This window comes from Gossypium hirsutum, chromosome D10 (genome assembly GCF_007990345.1).
Source record: "Gossypium hirsutum isolate 1008001.06 chromosome D10, Gossypium_hirsutum_v2.1, whole genome shotgun sequence".
NCBI lineage: Eukaryota > Viridiplantae > Streptophyta > Magnoliopsida > Malvales > Malvaceae > Gossypium > Gossypium hirsutum.
Genome location: NC_053446.1, coordinates 55253339 through 55274838, shown reverse-complemented (window position 1 = coordinate 55274838; position 21500 = coordinate 55253339). Strand labels below are relative to the sequence as shown.

Genomic DNA, 21500 nt, shown 5'->3' with positions numbered 1-21500 from the left:
CTAACCCGGGTCTGATTTTCACGAATACAGTGCCCTAACTTTTCAAAACCTGCATCCAAAAGAGAACCTCTCTTCAATGAAACGGTCATACCTTTTTCCCTCCTATGACCAAGTTGCCTCCGCTTCAAATGAGTTGACTTTGACTCCGTAACGGACGAGGGACGTCCGATTTCACCGGTCACTGTAGAACCTTCCAGAATATAAAGACTGCCGGTTCTTTTACCTTTTAACAAAACGAGAGCTCCACAAGATACTTTAATGTCGCTCGACTCGATGTTGATTCTGCATCCTTTCAAGTCTAAAATACTCAAGGAGATGAGATTCTTTCGTAAATCAGGTACATACCTGACATCTGAGAGTGTCCTAATCGTCCCATCGTGTATCCTAATTTTAACAGTACCAATACCGATTATTTTACTAGATGAACCGTTTCCCATGTGCACAACTCCACCTTCAACTGAACTGTATGTGGAGAACCATTCTCTATTGGGACACATGTGGAAAGAACATCCTGAATCTAGGATCCACTCAGACGTAAGCTTGGAGTTATCTCTCGTTGACACTAACAAGAAATCATCACCGCCTTCATCGACCAAATTAGCACCAGCTACATCTTTCTCGTTACTCTCAGCAGCTCTTTTATTTCGCAGTTTATAACAATCTGCTTTGACGTGACCTAACTTTTTGCAATAGCGACACCTTTTGTCTCGTTTCTTTGATGCTACCAAAACGGAAGCTTGTCTATCTGCTTTGCTATTCAAATCAAACTCATTGTCGAGTTTGTCTCTACTCAACAAATGACCCTTCACATCTTCGAACGAGAGTTTGTCTCTGCCATAAATCAGGGTCTCCCTGAAAGACTTGTATGAAGAGGGTAAAGAGCACAATAATAGCATAGCTTGATCTTCATCGTCAATATAAACCTCAACGTTCTTTAAATCATTTAAAAGAGTAATGAATTGACTGATGTGATCTTTAAGAAGCTCACCTTCGTTCATGCGAAACGTAAATAGACGTTGTTTCAACACTAAACGGTTAGCCAGAGACTTAGTCGCATAAAGAGTTTCTAACCTTTTCCACAAGGCGAATGAGGTCTTCTCCATCAATACCTCCTGCAATACTGTATTCGCGAGGCACAACTGGATTGCAGACAAGCCCTTTTCATCAAGCTCTTCCCATTTTGTTTGATTTAGATTCTCAGGCTTTTTCCCTATAACAACCTTTTTCAAGCCATTTTGAACTAGAATTGCCATCATCTGAACTTGCCACAGATTGAAATTTGTCTCACCATCGAACTTCTCAATTTCAAACCTTGTTGCTGCCATCTCTGACCGGGCTGATCTATGAAAGTTAAACTAGCTCTGATACCACTTGTTAGGATCGTCCCGGATAAGCAACGAATAAGTAAAAATAGTAGAAGAAATTGAGAAGATGAACACACAAATTTAACGTGGAAAAACCCCTCAAAAGAGGATAAAAACCACGGGCAAAGATAATTTTACTATAATGGCAAAAGAATGAAGAGTACAAAAGATGGAGATAAAAACTAAACCCCGAAAACCCGAAAAATAAAGAACCCTCAAACGTAAACACAAAATTCTCTGAATGTGTTATGAGTTCTAATCTAATGGGTGTCTATTTTTTTTTTAATTCTATGATTGTAAAGGAGCCTATTTATAGGCTAAATTAGTAAGTCAAATAAACTATACTAATAAATGCTAAATATATTATACTAATAAATACTAAATCTTCTAGAAAGAAAATATATTTTTGTTTAACTTGACTTGCAAGCAATCTCTTAGAATTTGGGTCACACAATTCTAACACATATAATTGAAGGCATCTTTAAGCAATTACGAAGGTAAAAATAAATTCACTGTTTCTGATAAGATTTTATCAAATGTTCTACAGCAGTAATGTGAAACAACCTAAAAGCTATTGACAAAGTTGTGAAATGAGAAGGATAATGGTAGCTACAATCCTTTTACAATTTCTTTTTCAGTTGACTTTTCTGCAATTGATCCTAATTTTACCAGAACTTCCCGTGATAGGCTTGATATTACCCAACTTGATCATAGATTTGGAGAAGTGTTTGAAAAACTCAGAAGAATCTGCAGCATACTTCTTAACCAAAGAATCAGCAGAGGTTCCACTAAAGAGCTCTTGATCGGAGCGGAGAAGACCCTTCTTCTTCAACAAATTCTTAAAGTAAGAATTGTCGAAAGACGTTGGAGTCTGTAAGTCAAGCTGTTGGTGAATATTATCTTTTCCGGCTCTGGGGCACTTGCGTTGCAGGGACTTGGCAAATGTGGGATCAATGTTGGAGTCATTATGAATGTGTGCTCGAAATGTTTCGCATTTTACCAGGCCAATAGTGTGAGCACCTGAATACCATTCCAAAATGAACCAGTAATTTATCAAAACAAACAGACTAGTATTTTGCCAAGTCAGAATCTGATTACCTGAAAGTGCCACCAAATCTTTCAATGAGAGTCCTTGAGTATCAAAGCTTGAAAGAAGAGCACTAATATTCAGGTTCGGTCTAGGGATGAACTCTGTTGCAGCAGCATTGCTAGCAGTGGTAGCGTCCTTTCTCCCTAGCTTAACTTTCCATGAAGGACCTCCTAGCTGCAAATAATAAAAATGGCAATTATTATCACCTTCCAAGTGTTTAAATTAGTCATTGACAATGCGGTCAATTGCAGCATGGACTTACTATGACAGTTGAGTCTCGTGCTGCGATTGCCAGAATATCTGCACAAGAAACTACTCCTGGACATGCATCCTCCAGTCGAGCTTTGATGTCGTCGACAACGTTGAATCCTCTGGTCGAGTTTACGTTTGGCGGTGCGGTTTTCTCACCGATGAATGTTGCATTGTCATCCAAAAAAATTGATCCATCGCAACCCTGCAGATTTTTCATAGTTCAAAAGGATAAAAGATTGAAGCTAAGACATCAAAAAACACAAGTTTGTGAAATAATGCTCACATTAACAAAGCAGTCATGGAAATGCAAGCGGAGCAAAGATGCCCCCATGCGTCGTTCCTTGTTTAAAGCGGCTTCAACTTCAGCTTGGACAATGGAGAATACTTCGGGACAAGTGGATTTGTAGTAATTCTGAGAGAGTTTACTCCCATGGCGGCCTTCAACAGGTGCACCAGAGAGAACAAAGACAAGCAGAAGTAAAAGGGAACAAGCTTCAGCCATGGATAAGTTTACCAATGTTCTGCAGGAGTGATGTGAAAGAAGCTAAAAGCTATTGACAAAGTTGTGAAATGAGGCAGATAATGGTAATGAAAATGGTAGCTATATTCCTTTTACAATTTCTTTTTCAGTTGACATTTCTGCAATTGCTCCTTATTTCCCCCGAACATTGTGTGACAGACTTATCATAGATTTGGAGGAGTGTTTGAAAAACTCAGAAGAATCTGCAGCATACTATCACTAAAGTGCACATTTTTTCGAACACACATTCACAATGACTTGCGTTGCGCAAATGAGGGATCAATGTTGGGAGTCATTGCGAATGCGTGATCGAAATAATGCGCACGTTGCCAGGCCAATAGGGTGAGCACCTACACACTCTTCCAAAATGAAACCAATAATCAATCAGAAAACGAAACGCCAAATAGAGAGTTAGTGGCATAGCTTTGTAGAAAGCAAAAGCGTTTTCACATCATTGTGTAAATAAAATGTTTTAAGAATTTCACCTTTAAAACTGGGTTTGAGATGTGATGATGCACCGGAGAAGAGATTATTTGGAGGGAATTGAAGCAGCAGCTGAAATTGAGTTAGAAGGGCAGCAACTCCATTAGGATTCACCCAATTTCTCAGCATCTTTAAAGCTACACTTTATTTCTAAACTGCCTTTTGATTTTGAAGTGATATCAAAGATGAAGAAAACTTTGTGGATAGCCAAACAAACAAAAGAACTGAAGGAGAAGAAAGATAGAGGGATTTTTAGAGAGAATCAAAGAGCGTGTGAGAGTTAAGTTTATCACACGTTATTCACCCAAAGTTTAACATTTTCAACCAATTTTTCCAAAATCTCACTTTGACTAAAATTGATTCATAATGTTAACTTCAGGTTTTCATTAATTCAGCTTGGGTACTAGTTAAATATACCTCGCTGAATTTTTTTTGTTGATTATTCGTATTTAACACAACTTGAATATATCTTCATTTAATATTTAATTTAATTATTAATTTTTCTAATATAAAAAATATTTTATTTCTAAATTAAAGAAACTTTTAATACTATATAAATTTTTTTTGAAAAAATAAAAACAAAAACAAATCATCCAAGTCAAATTAGTCTGATTCCAAAGGTGTATATTAACCATGAGGTGTGATTTGGTGGTTATTCACCTCATCCCTTAATCATGATGTTAGAGGTTTGATATTTGTCCATGAGAATGAAACACGTTTTATGACCAACTGTTTACCTGTAATGAGGGGATTAACCACTACTAGCATCGTAAAAGTAATTTAAAATATACAATTACCCTACAATACTAAACAGAACCGAAATTGAACCAAATACCAAAGAAATCAAGTTTGACTGGTTCGGATAGATTCGATTAATTTTATTTTAAATATATTTTATACAGTTTTTCTTTAAAAAGCTTCATTAATTTGAAAATAAATATATGTTTATTTTTATAGTATAATAAAATAAAGTAAATTAATTATAAATTAAATAAAAAATTAGTTTGGATAATTGTGATTTTTAATTTGTGAATCACAAACAAAACGAAATATATTTAAATAATAACACAACCGAAATTGAAATGAATTTTATAAAAGCTAACCAAAATCAAAGCAAACGGTTTTATAAATTTGAAACTGTTAGAAAATAAAGATTAAGAAAATTAAAGAATAAGAGAAATAGAAGAACCAAGACAACTATGAATGTTTTTCGGGGATATTTACAATACTTTCTTGAAGTTTATATTATAGATATAAGAAGTATTGTTGAAACATTTTCAAATATTTATAGTGTTCCAATAACTATAAATGAATGGGTGTAATTAATCAAAAGTTATATTATTTTGATTTTTTGAAAAAATAATTATAACTATTTAAATAATATTATTTGAATAGTTATAATATTAAATGAATAATTATGTGTTTATTTTAAAGACATTATTATTCAGAAAGACACCTATTGGTGAAAGATGTCTCTATGAAGAGACATGAAAATTCCTATAAATAAGAATGAGATTTCATTTGGAAAACACACCAACAAATTCTAATATTCTTTCTTTTCTTCCTTCATTTTCTAATATTATTAGATTATTTTATAAAGTATTACTGCAGAAATCCTTTATAGAAATTGAGTTTCTTGTCATACATTGCTCAGTGTGTAGTGGGCTATTCTCGTCAGTGCAAAACGTAAATAGTCATTGGCTTCATTGTATCCTCGAGGTTAATTTGCTTGGAACTCATTTGCGCACCGAAAATAGGTGGGGCGAATATAACCTTAAAGATAGTGACTTGATACACGCCTTAGAGCCTTGTCCTATTTCTTTTTTTTTCTATTCAAGTTTCGTTCGTGTGTTCGAGATTTTCTTCACCGGAGATTTGTACTAACAATTTTAAGGTTATATAATTCATGATGACTACCACGACACATGAAAGTGGAACACTAAGGGAGTTGGCTTCTAACTTTGTCAAATTTGATCGGTTTGATGGTGGCAATTTTTGACGATGGCTGAAAAAGATGCACTTCTTATTATCAACTTTGAAGATTGCTTATGTTTTGGATACTCCAAGACCTGAAGAGAATGATAACGAATCTATTGCTGCAACTCGAGAAAGAAAAAAATGGGACAATGCTGATTACATGTGCATGGGCCACATATTGAATGGTTTATTTGATGGTTTGTTCGACACCTACCAAAACGAGGTCACCGCTAAAGAATTATGGGACAAATTGGAGATAAGATACATGACCGAAGATGTTACAAGTAAGAAATTTCTTATCAGTCATTTCAATAATTATCAAATAGTTTATGGTAATTATGTTATGGAACAATTCTGTGATATTGAAAAGATGCTGAATCAATTCAAGAAATATGATATGAAAATGGATGAAATGATTGTTGTATCCTCCATAATAGACAAACTTCCTCCATTTTGGAAAGACTTTAAAAGAATTCTAAAACATAAGAAAGAGGAAATATCTCTTGAGGCTTTGGCAAATCATCTTCGTATTGAAGAAGAATATCGAAAACAAGATCAGGACCTAAATTCTGAAAATGCCAAAGTGCATGTTACGGAGGAAGTACAGACTACTAAACCATTCAAGAGAAAGTTCAAATAGACTGATAAAGCACCTAAGCTCAAAAAGAAACAAAAAGGATCATGTTGTCATTGTGGAAAACCGGGACATTTCAAGAATGAATGTCCATTTTTAAAGAAGAAATCATCTTCTAAGGCTAATAATAACGAAAAGTTTGTTGCAATGATATCTGAAATTAATATGGCACAAGATGATAATACATGGTGGATTGATACCGGAGCAACCAAACATGTGTCCAAAGACAAAAGCATGTTCACAAAGTTCACACAATGTGAAAATGATAATGTCTTGTACATGAGAAATTCTTCCACCGCAGCAATCAAAGGCAAAGGGTCTGTTGAACTACAATTCACTTCTAGAAAGGTTTTAACCTTAAATGATGTATATTATGTACCATAAGTTAGGAAGAATTTAGTGTCTGGAAGTTTGTTGAATAAGTTTGGTTTCAAACTTGTTTTTTGAGGTAGATAAGTTTATTTTGTCTAAAGGAGGAATTTTTGTGGGGAAAGGGTATATGTATGAGAGTATGTTCGAACTCAATATTAATAATAACATTATTTTTTCTGCTTATATGGTTGAATCTTTTTGTTTGTGGCATTATAGATTAGGTCATTTGAATTATAGAAAATTGAATGACATGTATAAGTTAGATTTAATTCCTGTTTTTAATAATAATATTGAAAAATACAATACATGTATGTTGACTAAAATTACAAAAAAACCCTCTCCCTAAGGTTAAAAGGAAAACAAAATTGCTTGATTTGATACATAATAATTTATGTGACATGCCTAATACTCCTACATTAGGTGGAAAGAAATATTTTGTTACTTTTATTGATGATTGTTCTAAATATTATTATGTATATTTATTGCATTCCAAAGATGAAGTGCTTGATAAATTTAAAGTTTATAAATCTGAAGTTGAACTTCAATGTGAATCATTTATCAAGTGATTAAGATCGGATAGAGGTGGAAAATACTATAATCCAAGTTATTTTGAATCCACTAGAATTGTCCATCAAGTTTCAGCCCCTTACACACCACAACAAAATGGTGTAGCTGAAAGGAAATATAAAGTCTTGACCGAAATGGTAAATTCAATGTCATCATATTCAAGTCTTGGACAAGGTTTTTGGGGAGAAGCTGTTCTAACAGCTTGTCATATATTGAATAGAGTTCCTAATAAGGAAACTAAAATAACCTCCTATGAACAATGGAAGAAAAGGAAACCAAACCTTAATTATTTGAAGGTTTGGGGTTGTAGAGCTATTGTCAAAATTCCAAAACCTAAACGTAAAAAGTTAGGTGAAAGAGGAATTGAATGCATATTTATAGGTTATGCACATAATAGCAATGCATATAGGTTCATGGTAATTGAACCAAATGATTCAATTTCAATTAATACTGTTATTGAATCAAGAGATGCTATTTTTGAAGAAAATATATTTAATTCTATATCAAGACAATTACAGCCACAACAATTGATTCATTCTTCAAATCAGAATGAGATTCCATTAGAAAAAATTGATAATAATGATGAATCTTGTCAAGAATTAAGAAGAAGTAAGGTGATTAAAAAGGTCAAAGATTTTGGACCAAATTTCATTATGTTTCCTGTAGAAGAAAAAGGTGAAAGCATATGCAATAAGATACCTTATTGTTATAATATAGAATCTGATCCTAATACATTTGAAGAGGCAATGAAATCTCAAGACTTTGCTTTTTGAAAAAAAAGCAATAAATGATTAGATGGATTCAATCAAACTTGAATATTAGTTGATCTTCCACCAGGCTCCAAACCAATAGGTTGTAAATGGATCTTCAAAAAGAAAATGAAGGTCGATGGAACCATTGATAAATTTAAAGCAAGGTTGGTATCCAAAGGTTCTACACAAAAACAAGGATTGATTACTTTAATACATATGATCCAGTAGCAAGAATTGCTACAATTAGAATCTTAATATCACTTACCTTTATATATAATTTGGTTATTCACCAAATGGATGTTAAAACTACATTTTTAAATGGTAAATTGGAAAAGGAAGTGTACATGGAGCAACCGGAAGGATTTGTTGTCCACTACAAGAGCATAAGGTATGTAAGCTTGTTAAATCTTTATATGGACTTAAACAAGCACCCAAAACAATGGCATCAAAAGTTTGACAAGGTTGTTTTAGCAAATGATTATAAAATAAATGAATCCGATAAGTGCATATATAGCAAATTTGAAAATGGAAAAGGTGTCATAATTTTCTTATATGTAGATGACATACTCATTTTTGGCACGGATTTGGAACAAATAGAAAACACAAAGAAATTTTTGTCAAACAACTTTGCTATGAAGAATATGGGTGTAGCAGATGTTATTCTTGGGATTAAAATAACCCGAGATGAAAGCACTATAGCTTTATCACAATCACATTACATTGAAAATGTGCTTAAAAAGTTTGATCTTTTCAACTGTATACTAGCATCTACACCCATGGATCCTCAAATAAAATTAGTATCTAATGTTGGTAGGAAAATTGATCAATTGAAATATGCAAGTCTAATTGGTTGTCTTATGTATATAATGACTTGTACAGGACTAGATATTGCATATGTTGTTGGAAAATTGAATAGGTACACAAGTAATCCAAGTAGTTTGCATTGGCAAGCTTTGAATAGAGTACTTAGGTACTTAAAGAAAACTTTTAACTATGGATTGTGTTATAATGGATATCCTCTAGTTTTAGAATGGTATTCGAATGCTAGTTGGATTACAAGTTTGGAAGATCATGTATCTACTAGTGGATGGATCTTCATTCTTGATGGATGAGCCATTTCTTGGGGATCCAAGAAACAAATATGTATTATTGATTCCACCATGGCAGCAGAATTTATTGCATTAGCTGCATCATCTAAAGAACCAGAATGGTTAAGAAATTTGATTTATGATGTACCTTTATGGCCTAAGCCAATTTCACTTATTTCTATCCGTTGTGATAGTGAGGCTACTCTAGCAAAGCCATATAGCCAAGTACATAATGGGAAGTCTAGACATATTGGATTAAGACATAGTTATGTCCAACAATTAATCTCTGATGGAGTGATCACTATTAATTATGTCAGGTCAAGTTAAAATTTGGCAGATCCTTTGACAAAAAGTCTTGCTAAAGATGCAGTAAAAAAGACCTCCAAAGGAATGAGACTCAAGCCCATTAATTATAGTCACCCATGATAGAAACTCGAATCAACACTTGGTATAACGTCAAGTCTTGAGTTCAATGAGACAAAGTACATCATTAGTATGTGACTGTTAGCACTATAAATAAATCCATCATAAGATTAAAATGCTAGGTACCCGTAATGATAAGGGAACGATAAGTAATGTACTCTTAATGGACCCATAACATAAATATGTTAGAGTGTTATAATTATGTGAACACTCTTGATGGGATCTACCTATGTGAGTAGAAGTGTGGCCGCTTATAGGAGCTCAAGGGCTTGGCTCTGATAGCACTCATGAAAAGAGGACATAGATATATGGCCTTAATAGTGTCCCTAGATACTATGCATTGACTGATGTTGAAATCATTGTGTGAGATATGTTCGGTTAATCAAATGGAATAGTTGGTTTCGGTTAATCAAATGGAATAGTTGGTTCAAAGCTTAGTCTACCATGCAATTTTGATTAACTTTAACATGTTTTCACTAAGTGAAGGGTCAATCGTAAGATACCTTCATTTATGCAAATTGATTTCCAAGAATATTAAAATCCAAAATATTTTGAAAATAGGGGGAGATTGTTGGAATATTTTCAAATATTTATAATGTTCCAATAACTATAAATGAATGGGTGTAATTAATCAAATTTATATTATTTGATTTTTCTGAAAAAGAATTATAACTATTTAAATAATATTATTTTAATAGTTATAATATTAAATGAATAATTATGTGTTTATTTTAAAGATATTATTATTCAGAAAGACACCTATTGATGAAAGATGTCTCTGTGAAGAGACATGAAAATTCTTATAAATAGGAATGAGATTTCATTGGGAAAACACACCAACAAATTCCAATATTCTTTCTTTTCTTCCTTTATTTTCTAATATTATTATATTATTTTATAAAGTATTACAGCAAAAATCCTTTATAGAAATTGAGTTTCTTATCATACATTACTGAGTGTGTAGTGGGCTATTCTCGTCAGTTGAAAACGCAAATAGTCATTGGTTTCATTGTATCCTCGAGGTTAATTTGCTTGGAACTCATTTGCACACCGAAAATAGGTAGGGGTGAGTATAACCTTAAAGATAGTGACTTGATACACGCCTTGGAGCCTTGTCCTATTTCTTCTTTTCCTGTTCGAGTTTCGTTCGTGTGTTCGAGGTTTTCGTCATCGGATATTTGTAGTAACAAGTATAAATGAAATAAAATTACTTCTAATGAATATTAGAGTTTTAAAGTTCATCAAACTTCTTATCCTAGCGAACATTAACTTAATAATAAGAAAATATTTATAACACTCCTCATTGGATGTCTATTGATAGATAATATGTCTCGTTAAAATTTTACTAAGAAAAAATATGGGAAAAAGTTTCTTAGTGAAAGAAAAAGAGTAAACATCTGTAATAAGCTAACATGTTGCCTCATTAAAAACCTTACCAGAAAAACCTAGTAGACAATACATCAATTAAGGGAAAAAGAGTACAGTGTATATTTACTTCTCATGACAATATCACATGTTATCTCATATTCTACATATTCAATTTTAAATAGTGGCTTTTCAAATGATCACTTTAGAAGATTTGATAAACGTTTATATCATATTCTTCTGGAAGTTTTGAGTGAGGAAGAATTTTGGGAAAATATATTTTGATTTCTTCAAGAGTTCCGACAATAATCATAGTGAAATCTGATCATGATGTTCAAATCATTTCATATACATATTTACTCAAATGTATTGAAAAATTTCTTGAGAATTTCTAAATGCTTTCAACATTCTAAATCTTTCAAAGATTTTGACATAAACTTTACTATGTAGTGATTCATATAAAAAGCTATAACAACCATCATTAGACGCATATCAATTTTTCATGAGCTGCCAAACTAATAAGATATCTAAAGGTTATTAAATCCACCACAAAAGAACATTATATCTTCTCATAATCATTATCAAGATTTAGCAAAAAAAAAAGAACTTGATATTTCTTATTTTGTTTTTACAGGACTATCAATTAGTACCCAAATGATTGTACACCTTTAGACATTTGGACTATTAGTCCAGAAACTACACCAATTTAATTCGATTTGAATTGCATCTTTCTATTTTGGTCAATCTATTCATTGTCTATATTTCTTGAAAAATTTGTTTGAGATATTCGTTTTCTTTTATTATTTCAATCATGCTTTTGCATGCAAAATCGTTGTTGACAACTTTCTATTTCTCAATTCCATATTTTCTCATATTGACATAATTTATTGAGATCTTTTTATTTTCATTATTTTCATTTTTAATTTCACGTACTTGAATCTCTACTAAAGTTTTAATAATTAGTTATGTCTTGGGTCTCTTCAGGAGTATCGCCTCAACTATAAGACCATTTAGATTTTTGTTTTCCTTTACGAGAATTTTTATCTTTGGAACCAATCAATCTAATATGCTTCAGGCATGTAATACTTTCATTTATTTTTACAGGTTGTCCTACTAACACATCAATTCAAATCAAAACATTAGCTGATATTTATCACTTGGTTGTTCTCATCAGATTAGTAAATGCATTTGGCAACAAAGTTAATTATCTTTTGAATTTCTGGTTCAGATTACTTTCTATAATGATCTAGATATTGATAATTTATTTTAAGTATTTTATTTCATCCGCCTATTTTTTCTTTCCCCTTAATGTTGGGAAAACTATCCCACATTTACCTTTTTCACAGTGATTCCATAATTCCAAACAAAATGCTCAATTTAAAAGATTTTTGGAGGTTTTGAAGCAACTCTACATTAATATACTGCTAGTTGAAGCTTTGGAGCAAATGCTCAATTACGTGAAATTCCTGAAAGACATATTGTCAAAGAAACGTAGGTTGGGAGAATTTGAGACTATTGCTCTCACTAAAGGGTGCACAGCAATGAAAATGAATAAGCTACCTCCAAAGCTAAAGGATCCAGAGAGTTTCACTATCCCATGTTCAATTGGAAATCATTATGTAGGAAAACCATTATGTGATCTAGGTGCAAATATAAATTTAATGCCTCTGTCTATTTTCAAGAAGCTAGGAATTGGGAAAGCGAGACCTACCACAGTGACGCTGCAATTGATTGACTGATCTTACGCCCTTTTAGAAGGTAAAATTGAAGATGTATTTATAAAGGTGGATAAATTTATCTTTCCTGTAGATTTTCTTATTTTAGAATGGGAAGCTGACCATGATGTACTAATTATTGTTGGAAGATAGTTTCTTGCTACTGGCAGGACCCTAATTGATGTGCAAAAAGGCGAGCTAACCATGAGAGTGAATGATCAACAGGTTACTTTTAATGTGTTTGATGCATTAAAATGTGTGGATGATAATGAGAAATTTCACGCAATTAACTTGATAGAAACAACAGTGGACGAATTCACAAAATTTTTCTACGGCAATTCTAACAGTGAAGACAATTTAATGAAGCAAGGTGACACAGTAAATTTTGAAGAGCTTGGTGAATTTATGGAAGGCTAGCAGATAGTGGATAGGTCAAGGAAGAAATTTGATTTCCTAGATTTAACAGATCGAGCTTTTAAGCCTCCTAAACCATCTGTAGAGTAATCTCCCGTACTAGAATTAAAGCCTCTACCACAACATCTGAAATATGTATATTTGGGAAATAACAGTACTTTGGCAGTTGTAATTTCTACTATTCTAACACCTGAACAAGAGGATAGGTTGCTAGAAATGTTATGGCGATCTAAAAGAGCACTAGGTTGGACCTTTGCAGATATAAAGAGAATTAGCCCTACATTTTGTATGCAAAAAAATTTTTTAGAAGATTGCCATGGCAAATCCATTGAAAACAGAGATAATTGAATCCAATTATGAAGGAAGTTGTCAAGAAAGAAATTATCAAGTGGCTTGATGTTGACATTATTTACCCAATTTCAAACAGCTCGTGGGTAAGTGCAATGTGTACCCAAGAAAGAGGGTGTCATTATATTAAGTAATGACAACAATGAGATCATACCAACTCATACTTTTACGGGATTCAGAGTGTGTATGGACCACCGCAGGCTTAACAAGGCAACTAGGAAGGATCATTTTCTTTTTCCATTCATTGATCAAATTTTGGATAGATTAGTTGGTAAGGCTTTTTATTGCTTCCTAGATGGTTATTCAAGATATAATCAGATTGTCCTATCACATGAAGATTAAGAGAAGACAACTTTCACATGTCTATATGGTACTTTTGCATTTAGGCGGATGTCATTTGGGTTATGAAATGCCCCGACAACTTTCCAACGCTGCATGATGGCCATATTCTTGGACATGGTGGAAAATTTCCTTGAAGTATTTATGGGTAACTTATCTGTGTTTTAAAATGAAATTGAAGATTGCTTAAGGAATTTAGAGATGATTTTACGCCGCTGTGAAGAAACAAATGTAGTATTAAACTGGGAGAAACGTCATTTCATGGTCTGTGAAGACATTGTCTTGGGACATATGGTATCACAGCGAGGAATTGAAGTAGACAAACTGAAAATAGAAGTGATAGAAATATTGCCACCACCCATGAGTGTTAAGGGTATTAGAAGTTTTCTAGGACATACAGGATTTTACAGAAGATTTATCAAGGATTTTTCGGAAAGATCTAAACCCTTGTGTACTTCACATGAATAGAATAAACCTTTTAACTTTGATGATTAGTGTTTGTAGGCTTTAGACGAACTCAAGAAGCAACTTGTAGCAGCACCGATTGTGATTGCTCCAGAATGGACATTGCCCTTTGAACTCATGTGCAACACTAATGATTATTTTGTGGGAGTAGTGTTGGGTCAAAGGAGAAACAAGGCACTACATGTAATATATTATGCTAGTAGGACATTGACAAAAGCTCAGCTTAATTATACCACTATAGAGAAGGAATTACTTGCAGTGGTCTTTGCATTCGACAAATTCTATTTTTATTTAGTAGGAACAAAGGTCACAGTCTACACAGATCACTCAGCTATCAAGTACTTGGTACGGAAGAAAGATGCCAAGCTGAGATTGATTAGATGGATACTCTTATTACAAGAGTTTGATTTGGAAATTGGAGATCAGAAGGGAAACAAAAATTAAGAGGCTAACAATTTGTCAAGAATAGAATCGAGAATAAAGATGAAAGCAAGAAACTTATTAACGAAGAAGTCCTAGATGAATAGTTGCTCATTGCCAAGGCATTACCTTGGTATGCCGGCATAGTAAACTTCTTAGTAAGTGGTGTAATGGCACCTGACTTCAATGCTCATAAAAGATGAAAATTTCTTCACGATGCGAAATAGTACTATTGGGATGAACCATTCCTATTCAAGCATTACACAGATCAAATAATTCAAAAGTGTGTCCCCAACAATAAGATGCATAGTATCTTACAACATTGTCACTCAGCCCCAAATGGAGGACATTTTGGAGGAATGAAAATAGCTGCCAAGGTACTATAGTCAAGATTCTATTGGCCAAGTTTATTTAAAGATGCTCATGAATTTTATAGGTCTTGTAACTGTTATCAGAGAACAGGAAATGTCATTACAAAGTATATTGGAGATTGAACTATTTGATGTATGGGGAATAGACTTTATGGGTTCGTTTCCACCATCTGTGGGCAAGTTAGACATACTTTTCGAAGTAGACTATGTTTCTAAGTAGGTAGAAGCAGTAGCCCTAGCCTCTAATGATGCTAAGTCGGTATTGAAATTTTTGCATAAGAATATTTTCACACGATTTGGTACACCAAGAACCATTATCAATGACGAGGGATCCTATTTTGATTGCAAACGGATGGCCAATGCCATCTATAGGTATGGGGTTAAACAAAAAATTGCCACGGCTCAGACAAATGGCCAAGTTAAAATCTCTAATAGAAGTGGTTAATCCATCTCAAAAGGACTGGTCTATTAGGTTGGATGAAGCTCTATGGACATACCGAACTGCATTTAAAAAACTATTAGAGAAGTCACATTTTAAATTTGTTTATGGTAAGCCATGTCATTTACCTATTGAACTTTAGCATAAAACGATTTTGGTGATTAAGAAGCTGAACATGGATTGGGCTACTACTGCCAGTAAGAGAATGCTAAAACTGAATGAGATGGAAGAGTTTCGAACACAAGCATATGAGAATGCTCGTTTGTATAAGGAAAAAACTAAGCGATGACATGATGCCAAAATTTTGCCAAGGCAATTTGAACTTAGACAGCATATATTATTGTTCAATTCTAGGCTTAAATTATTTCCTGGTAAGTTAAAATCTTGATGGTTAGGACCTTGAAATAATTCAATTGTATTCACATAGTGCTGTTGTTGTTAAAGACTTGATAACATGGGCTACATTCAAGGTTAATGGACAACGCTTGAAGCATTACTTGGGTGCTCCTATAGAGTGTGACAAGCAAAATGTTAGTCTTTGTGATGTTTGAATTTTTTATTTTCGTTAATAAGTACTTTTTTATTTTTTTATTTCCCATCATTATTTTTATTTTTATTCTCTTTATGTTTTGTGACCCATGCCAAAATTTCTTACTTGTCCATCTATTTTGCTCCCGTCTAATGAGTGCAGAGAAGAGCCAGTTCCATCCGCTGCCAGAACTGACTCTGTGACTAAAGGAGCCATTGTAGATAAAGGAAAAGCTATTGAAGAGGAGTTAGAAAAGTCAATCTCTGCCGAACTAGAGAAGAATGTAGAAGAAGGAAAAGAAGAAACAAATGTCCCTGCCACTGCACTAGCTACTACCACTGAAAAAGGTAAAACTCATGTACCGACGTCTTCACTCATCTCCATGACTGCACAGGATCAAGAAATTGATCAATTGATCGATGAACTGGCGGAGACCGACAAAGAAGGTAAGGAAGTTGACCTACGAAAAAAGAAGATGCAATACAAATTTAGTGCTCGTAAGTCCACAAAAAAATTTGAATGAAATGCCAATGTTCTAGTCCGAGAAAGTTAAGTTCATTTTCTTTTTGGTTTTTCTCTCATGCATTACATAATTTTTTTTCGTTTGTGTGCATATTCATACTTGTTATATATTGTTCATGATTTTACATGCATTGAGGACAATACATCCCTTAGGTTTGGGGTGTATTGTGCATCTAGGTTGTATTTTGTATTTAGTATATTCATTTTGGTATATAGGATATTTTGTCATGGCATAATAATTATTGAAATACTGTTTTGTCTCTAATAAGTACAATTTTTCTTTATGATGTTCGATGATGAGCTTAAATTTTTCGATATACCTAGAAATGTAATAATGGATTGGGTGATGTTAACTTAGGCTAAGTTGCTTGGAAATTGATTTCTGAAAATGGGATGTCCTATACTCTGTTTTTTTTTTTGAAATATAGTAAGTATCTTTTAATGCCCTTAGGGATTTTTGAAACCAAACATTAGTTAAATTGCTACGGAAATTTGTTTACATAAGTATGCACTCCAATGCTTAGAGTTGCTAAGTAGGTCAGCATCACTTTGTTTACTCCATCGTGCTGTTGATTAGAAAGGAGACTCTAAGTAAGAGTGTGTGCTATAATTTTAGGGGCATTCCACTGTAGCAAAGGACTGAGTAGCTAAGGATGTAGTTGTGTGCTCCATCCATCTTTTTAATTAAAGGCCTTAGCTTCATGAGTGACTTCTAGTTTAAATTGTGACATGATGAGGTACTCGGCAATTCGTTGTATGCTCCATCGTGATTGTTAAGTCAAAAAAAATTCCATGACATGACTAAATCTCCTAATATGGTTTCCATTAAAAAAAGAAAAAAAGAAAGACAAGAAAAAAATATAATAAATTTATGAAAATGTGAATAATATATTTTGATATGGGCTTAAAGCAAGTGACTTCTGTTTAGGTAACGAATGAACTAAGTGAATAAAAAGATATTTGCTATAGGACGAAAGAAAGAATGCATGGGTACTTAGGAAATTTTACTTTTAAGGAGAAATTTTTTCATTGCCTTTACTGAACAAACCTTTGACATTTGAATCAATTTTAGGAAAAAAGAATATTGCTGAGAATGGAGGTATAAATTGTTTTTTGAATAGCTATGTAACATCCCAAAAATCAGGGGTTAGTAGAATCGAGTTTGTGAATCGAGAGAGAGTGGTCATGCCTTAATTTTTGAAATTTATATATGCATTTTTAGGAAATAAATGAGGTATTGGTTTTTGGTTAAGTGTTAGTGAAATGTTCCTTGAAACCCAAGTTCAAATCCCTTTTCTCTCACCATTTTTATTATTTTGCAAATTTTACCTTAAACCCTAGTATGTGACATGCCTTTTTTTTAAAATAAATATTTCAAATTATATCAAGAATGAGTTATTGTTTTGATAGTTAAACATTAGTAAATTTATCCTTGAGGTCCTAACTTCAATTCCCTTCCCATGCAAATAATTTAATTTTTTGACAAAAACCCCTTTTTTTAATGTGTGGTCCATCCAAGTCTAGTTAACCTAAGTATAAATATTAATTTTTCACTAATAATCAGCCTTTAATCCTCCTCCTCATTGCCCTAGTCATTCCTTTCATCCTCTCCTTCTCCTTGATTTGAATTTTTTTTTCATTTCCTCCATTGTTGTCGTCACCTACACCTAGTCTTACCATCTTTTTCTTTTTCTTTTTGCCACAAGATTTGTTAACATATTCTCCACTATATTGCTGTCATTTTTTCTCATTAAAATCACCCCAAATCTGAAATCTTGAACTCCAAGATCGATCTCGAACATTGCCAAGAAAGTGTCATTGTCATTTCTCTCGACTAGCTTGGGTAAGGTCTCTTCTCTCTTCAATTTCTTAATTAATTTTATCCATTAAAAACATAAATTTTCAGATCTAGAATTTGGGGGATTTTAAATGATTTCAAAGGTATTTTTCTAGAATTTAATGAGATCTCAAACCGTTTTAAAATTCAGCCACAATTTTAGCCACCATAGGTGGTGGTTCATGCGCCTATGTGCAAGAAACGGGGTTGCTTTGTTTCTTGGTTCTTGCCTATATTTTTCCAGCATTAATTTGAGTTCTTGAACCCTCCTAATCAGATTTTAAATCCATTTCAAATAAGGAAAAATGTTCTTGATCTATTGGCCATTCGACATAGTTTGTTATTTCGACATAGATTTTAAATCCACAAATCGTGAAGCGTAAGTGCAATTAACGGTAACTAGTTTGTTATTTCGACATAGTTGTTGGGTAAAGGTTATGAATTGATTAAATGAATGAATTTAATCATTAATTAGCTATTGATTTTCCAGTATATTATTGAATTAGGTGCTGACCCAAATGCCCCAAATCATTCGTAAATGTGAAGAACGATTGTATATACAGTTTGCATCAATACAGTGTAAGGAATCTAACTAGTTTGGATTCATAAAATAGTTATAATTTCAATGATTGGTTTGAACTCATAAGTGGGTGTTTGGGGGCTGGTTTAATGGTAATTTGATTGAATTTATACTAAATTTTGGTTTAGGTTCGTTTAAGGAATTATTAAGGAAAATTGTAAGATTCGCCAGTGTGCTGCGAGAAAACAAAAAATAAGGAGTGGGTCCTAAACTCATAAAATTGTTTGAAAATGTTAAATATCATGTTATATATGATAAATTAGCTTGCTAATTGGATTGTCTTAATAGCCAAATTATTGATTTTGTGAGTGGTCAAACTAGGTATGTTTCGAGCCTTAACAGATTGACATGTTGAGAAAATTGATAATTTGATAGAATGGATGTTTGATTGAGTTTGTAATTGCATAATTGAGTTATGAGATATAAGAATATTTGGATGAATGATATAATGTGTTGATATATTAAGCTTATTTAAGATTTAAACGCATGAGATATTTGTTATATTGTGTACTGAAAAGGGTGCTATATGCACAATGAAAATTCGTAAAGTATGTGAACTTGAACGATATTGATTGATACCAACACAATGGTAATTTGAAAGATTGGAACATTGTTTCCATTTACTGAAAGCATGTGATTATTGAGTACATGCTAAGCATGTCAAATGAATGTGAAAATTATTGAGATATGATTATGTATGAGATTGTGTGACATATTGCATATGCATTGGGTTGGGATTTTGTGGTTGACGGAGGAGTTCCATGGAGTACCGACGGCATATTAAGTACGCATTATTAGTAGTCAGTGCACTGCACCTGGAGTACCGAGGGGAGTGGCGATTTTATCGCATATTATATGTTATTAGCTATTTTATCGCACTATTTGATATCTAGCAGATTTTCAGCATTATTGATTATTCAGTGGTTTTACCACATCGAGCTATACTCATAATGTTTTGGAGTTTGGCAGACGGGTTTGGAAGGTTACAAGCTAGGCAGTATTGAGATATGATTATGTACGAGATAGTGTGACATATTGCATATGCATTGGGTTGGGATTTTTGTGGTTGAGGGAGGAGTTCTGTGGAGTATCGGTGGCATATTAAGTCCGCATTATTCATAGTCAGTGCACTGCACTTGGAGTACCGAGGGGAGTGGCAATTTTATCACATATTATATGTTATTAGCGATTGTATCGCACTATTTGATATTCGATAGATTTTCAACATTATTGATTATTTAGTGGTTTTACCACATCGAGCTATACTCATAATGTTTTGGAGTTTGGCAGACGGGTTTGAGAGGTTACAAGCTAGGCAGTAAAAGAACGGTTTTTTTTTTGCCAAGGCAAAATGGGTGCATTCATGCATTTAGGTGTATTTTGCTTGAGGACAAGTAATAACTCAAGTTTAGGGGTGTGATAACTCTTGAAAAGAGTTATATTTCATGCCTTTGGACTTGGCTAATTACTTGTACTTAAGTACATTTTGTTGCATTTTAAGACATTTTAGTTAGGATTTTTAATATTGCATTAGGACTTGGACTGTGTTGGAATTAGGTGTTTTTAATTGATTGCAGTGGATTTTTTTGTGTGTTGGTCTAGTAGGAAAAGGTTTTGGAATGAGGAAATAAAGGAGTGAAGTTTTGTTAGGGCAAAGTGTAGACAATTTTCCAGCACGGATGCCGTGGCAATGCCGGGAAGACCAAGTCAACACTTTTTGCACTGTAGTCCCAGTTTAAATTCAAACTTGTACTAGATAAATCCCTCTAAAAAAGGAGAAGATAATCACGAGCTGTTAGCTGACCCTAGCCTAATCTATTTATAAAAATCGATGAAGGGGACCTCAAACATATGAAACAAAGAAAAGGCAAACAAGAACAAAGTGGGAGAAATCCTTAGGCATGAATAAGGGTTCAGTTGTGCAAGGGAAAGAAGTCGAAGCCAGTCCTTCTTAGCCATTACAGGACATTGTGCTGCCGAAGTATGGACTGGGTAAGCGAAAGCTGTTTCTCGAAGTTCTTCCGTTATTTCTATTAGTGTTCCTTCGAAAAATTGAATTGAAGTAGTTGAACACAATGTCAGATGATATTTTGGTTTGAAATTTTATTTCCCAGCCCATGAGCTAAATCTCATAGGGTTGGATTATTTTGAATGAAACCTTAAATTGTTTTTATGGATGCAACATATATCTAATTTACTTTACTGCTCAATTTTATTGTTCTTATTTCTTAATTAAAATGCAAACGATCTCGAGACATAAAAGACTGTTCACATACTGATAAACTGATTCTAATTCTGAAAAGGTTGGATTGGTTGGATTAAAGTTAAATAAAATGAGCAAGTATTCGATAGACACTTGTAGTATACTCTAGACTTGGAGTCACGATCATACAGAAGGAATAAATGCAAGATAACTAAAAAGCCTATAGATACGGGCAAGGTAACTTGAGGTTTTGCTATTGCGAGAGGTAGTTCATTTGAGAACCTTCTATGCATTAAAGTAGATTCAATTTTCCCAAGGCATTATTGACAATAAGGGTCGATTCTAGGTAATCTTGACCTTCCGAATCAACATCACTTTATCCTTATTCTTTGTCATAGTATCTTTGCCACAACATATTTAGTTTTTTATTT

The 21500-nt window shown here is 33.3% G+C and overlaps 1 protein-coding gene across 3 annotated transcripts; it reads right to left on the bottom strand.

The window, feature by feature from the left end:
• Positions 1-1862: 1862 nt before the first annotated feature.
• Positions 1863-4023, bottom strand: LOC107915957 (peroxidase P7). 3 transcript variants are annotated; one of them, XM_041103314.1, is made up of 5 exons: positions 3712-4023; positions 3317-3585; positions 2990-3227; positions 2717-2908; positions 1863-2628 (listed from the first exon to the last, which is right to left on the bottom strand). In XM_041103314.1, exons 3-5 carry the CDS (start codon positions 3206-3208, stop codon positions 1999-2001), a joined length of 1041 nt encoding a protein of 346 aa, XP_040959248.1. In that variant the 5' UTR covers positions 3209-3227; positions 3317-3585; positions 3712-4023; the 3' UTR covers positions 1863-1998. The 3 variants fall into 3 exon arrangements, with proteins under 3 accessions (XP_040959248.1, XP_016700623.1, XP_040959247.1); XM_016845134.2 differs by having other exon boundaries at positions 1863-2384; positions 2463-2628; positions 2990-3585; positions 3712-4012; XM_041103313.1 differs by having other exon boundaries at positions 2990-3585; positions 3712-4022.
• Positions 4024-21500: the final 17477 nt, after the last annotated feature.

Bases quoted from the DNA above. Each gene is read 5' to 3' on its own strand.
- LOC107915957 (XM_041103314.1), bottom strand. From the start codon at position 3,208: ATGGCTGAAGCTTGTTCCCTTTTACTTCTGCTTGTCTTTGTTCTCTCT. The intron at 2,909-2,989 runs GTGAGCATTATT...AAAAATCTGCAG, and splicing joins TCCATGACTGCTTTGTTAAT to GGTTGCGATGGATCAATTTT. The intron at 2,629-2,716 runs GTAAGTCCATGC...TATTATTTGCAG, and splicing joins CACGAGACTCAACTGTCATA to CTAGGAGGTCCTTCATGGAA.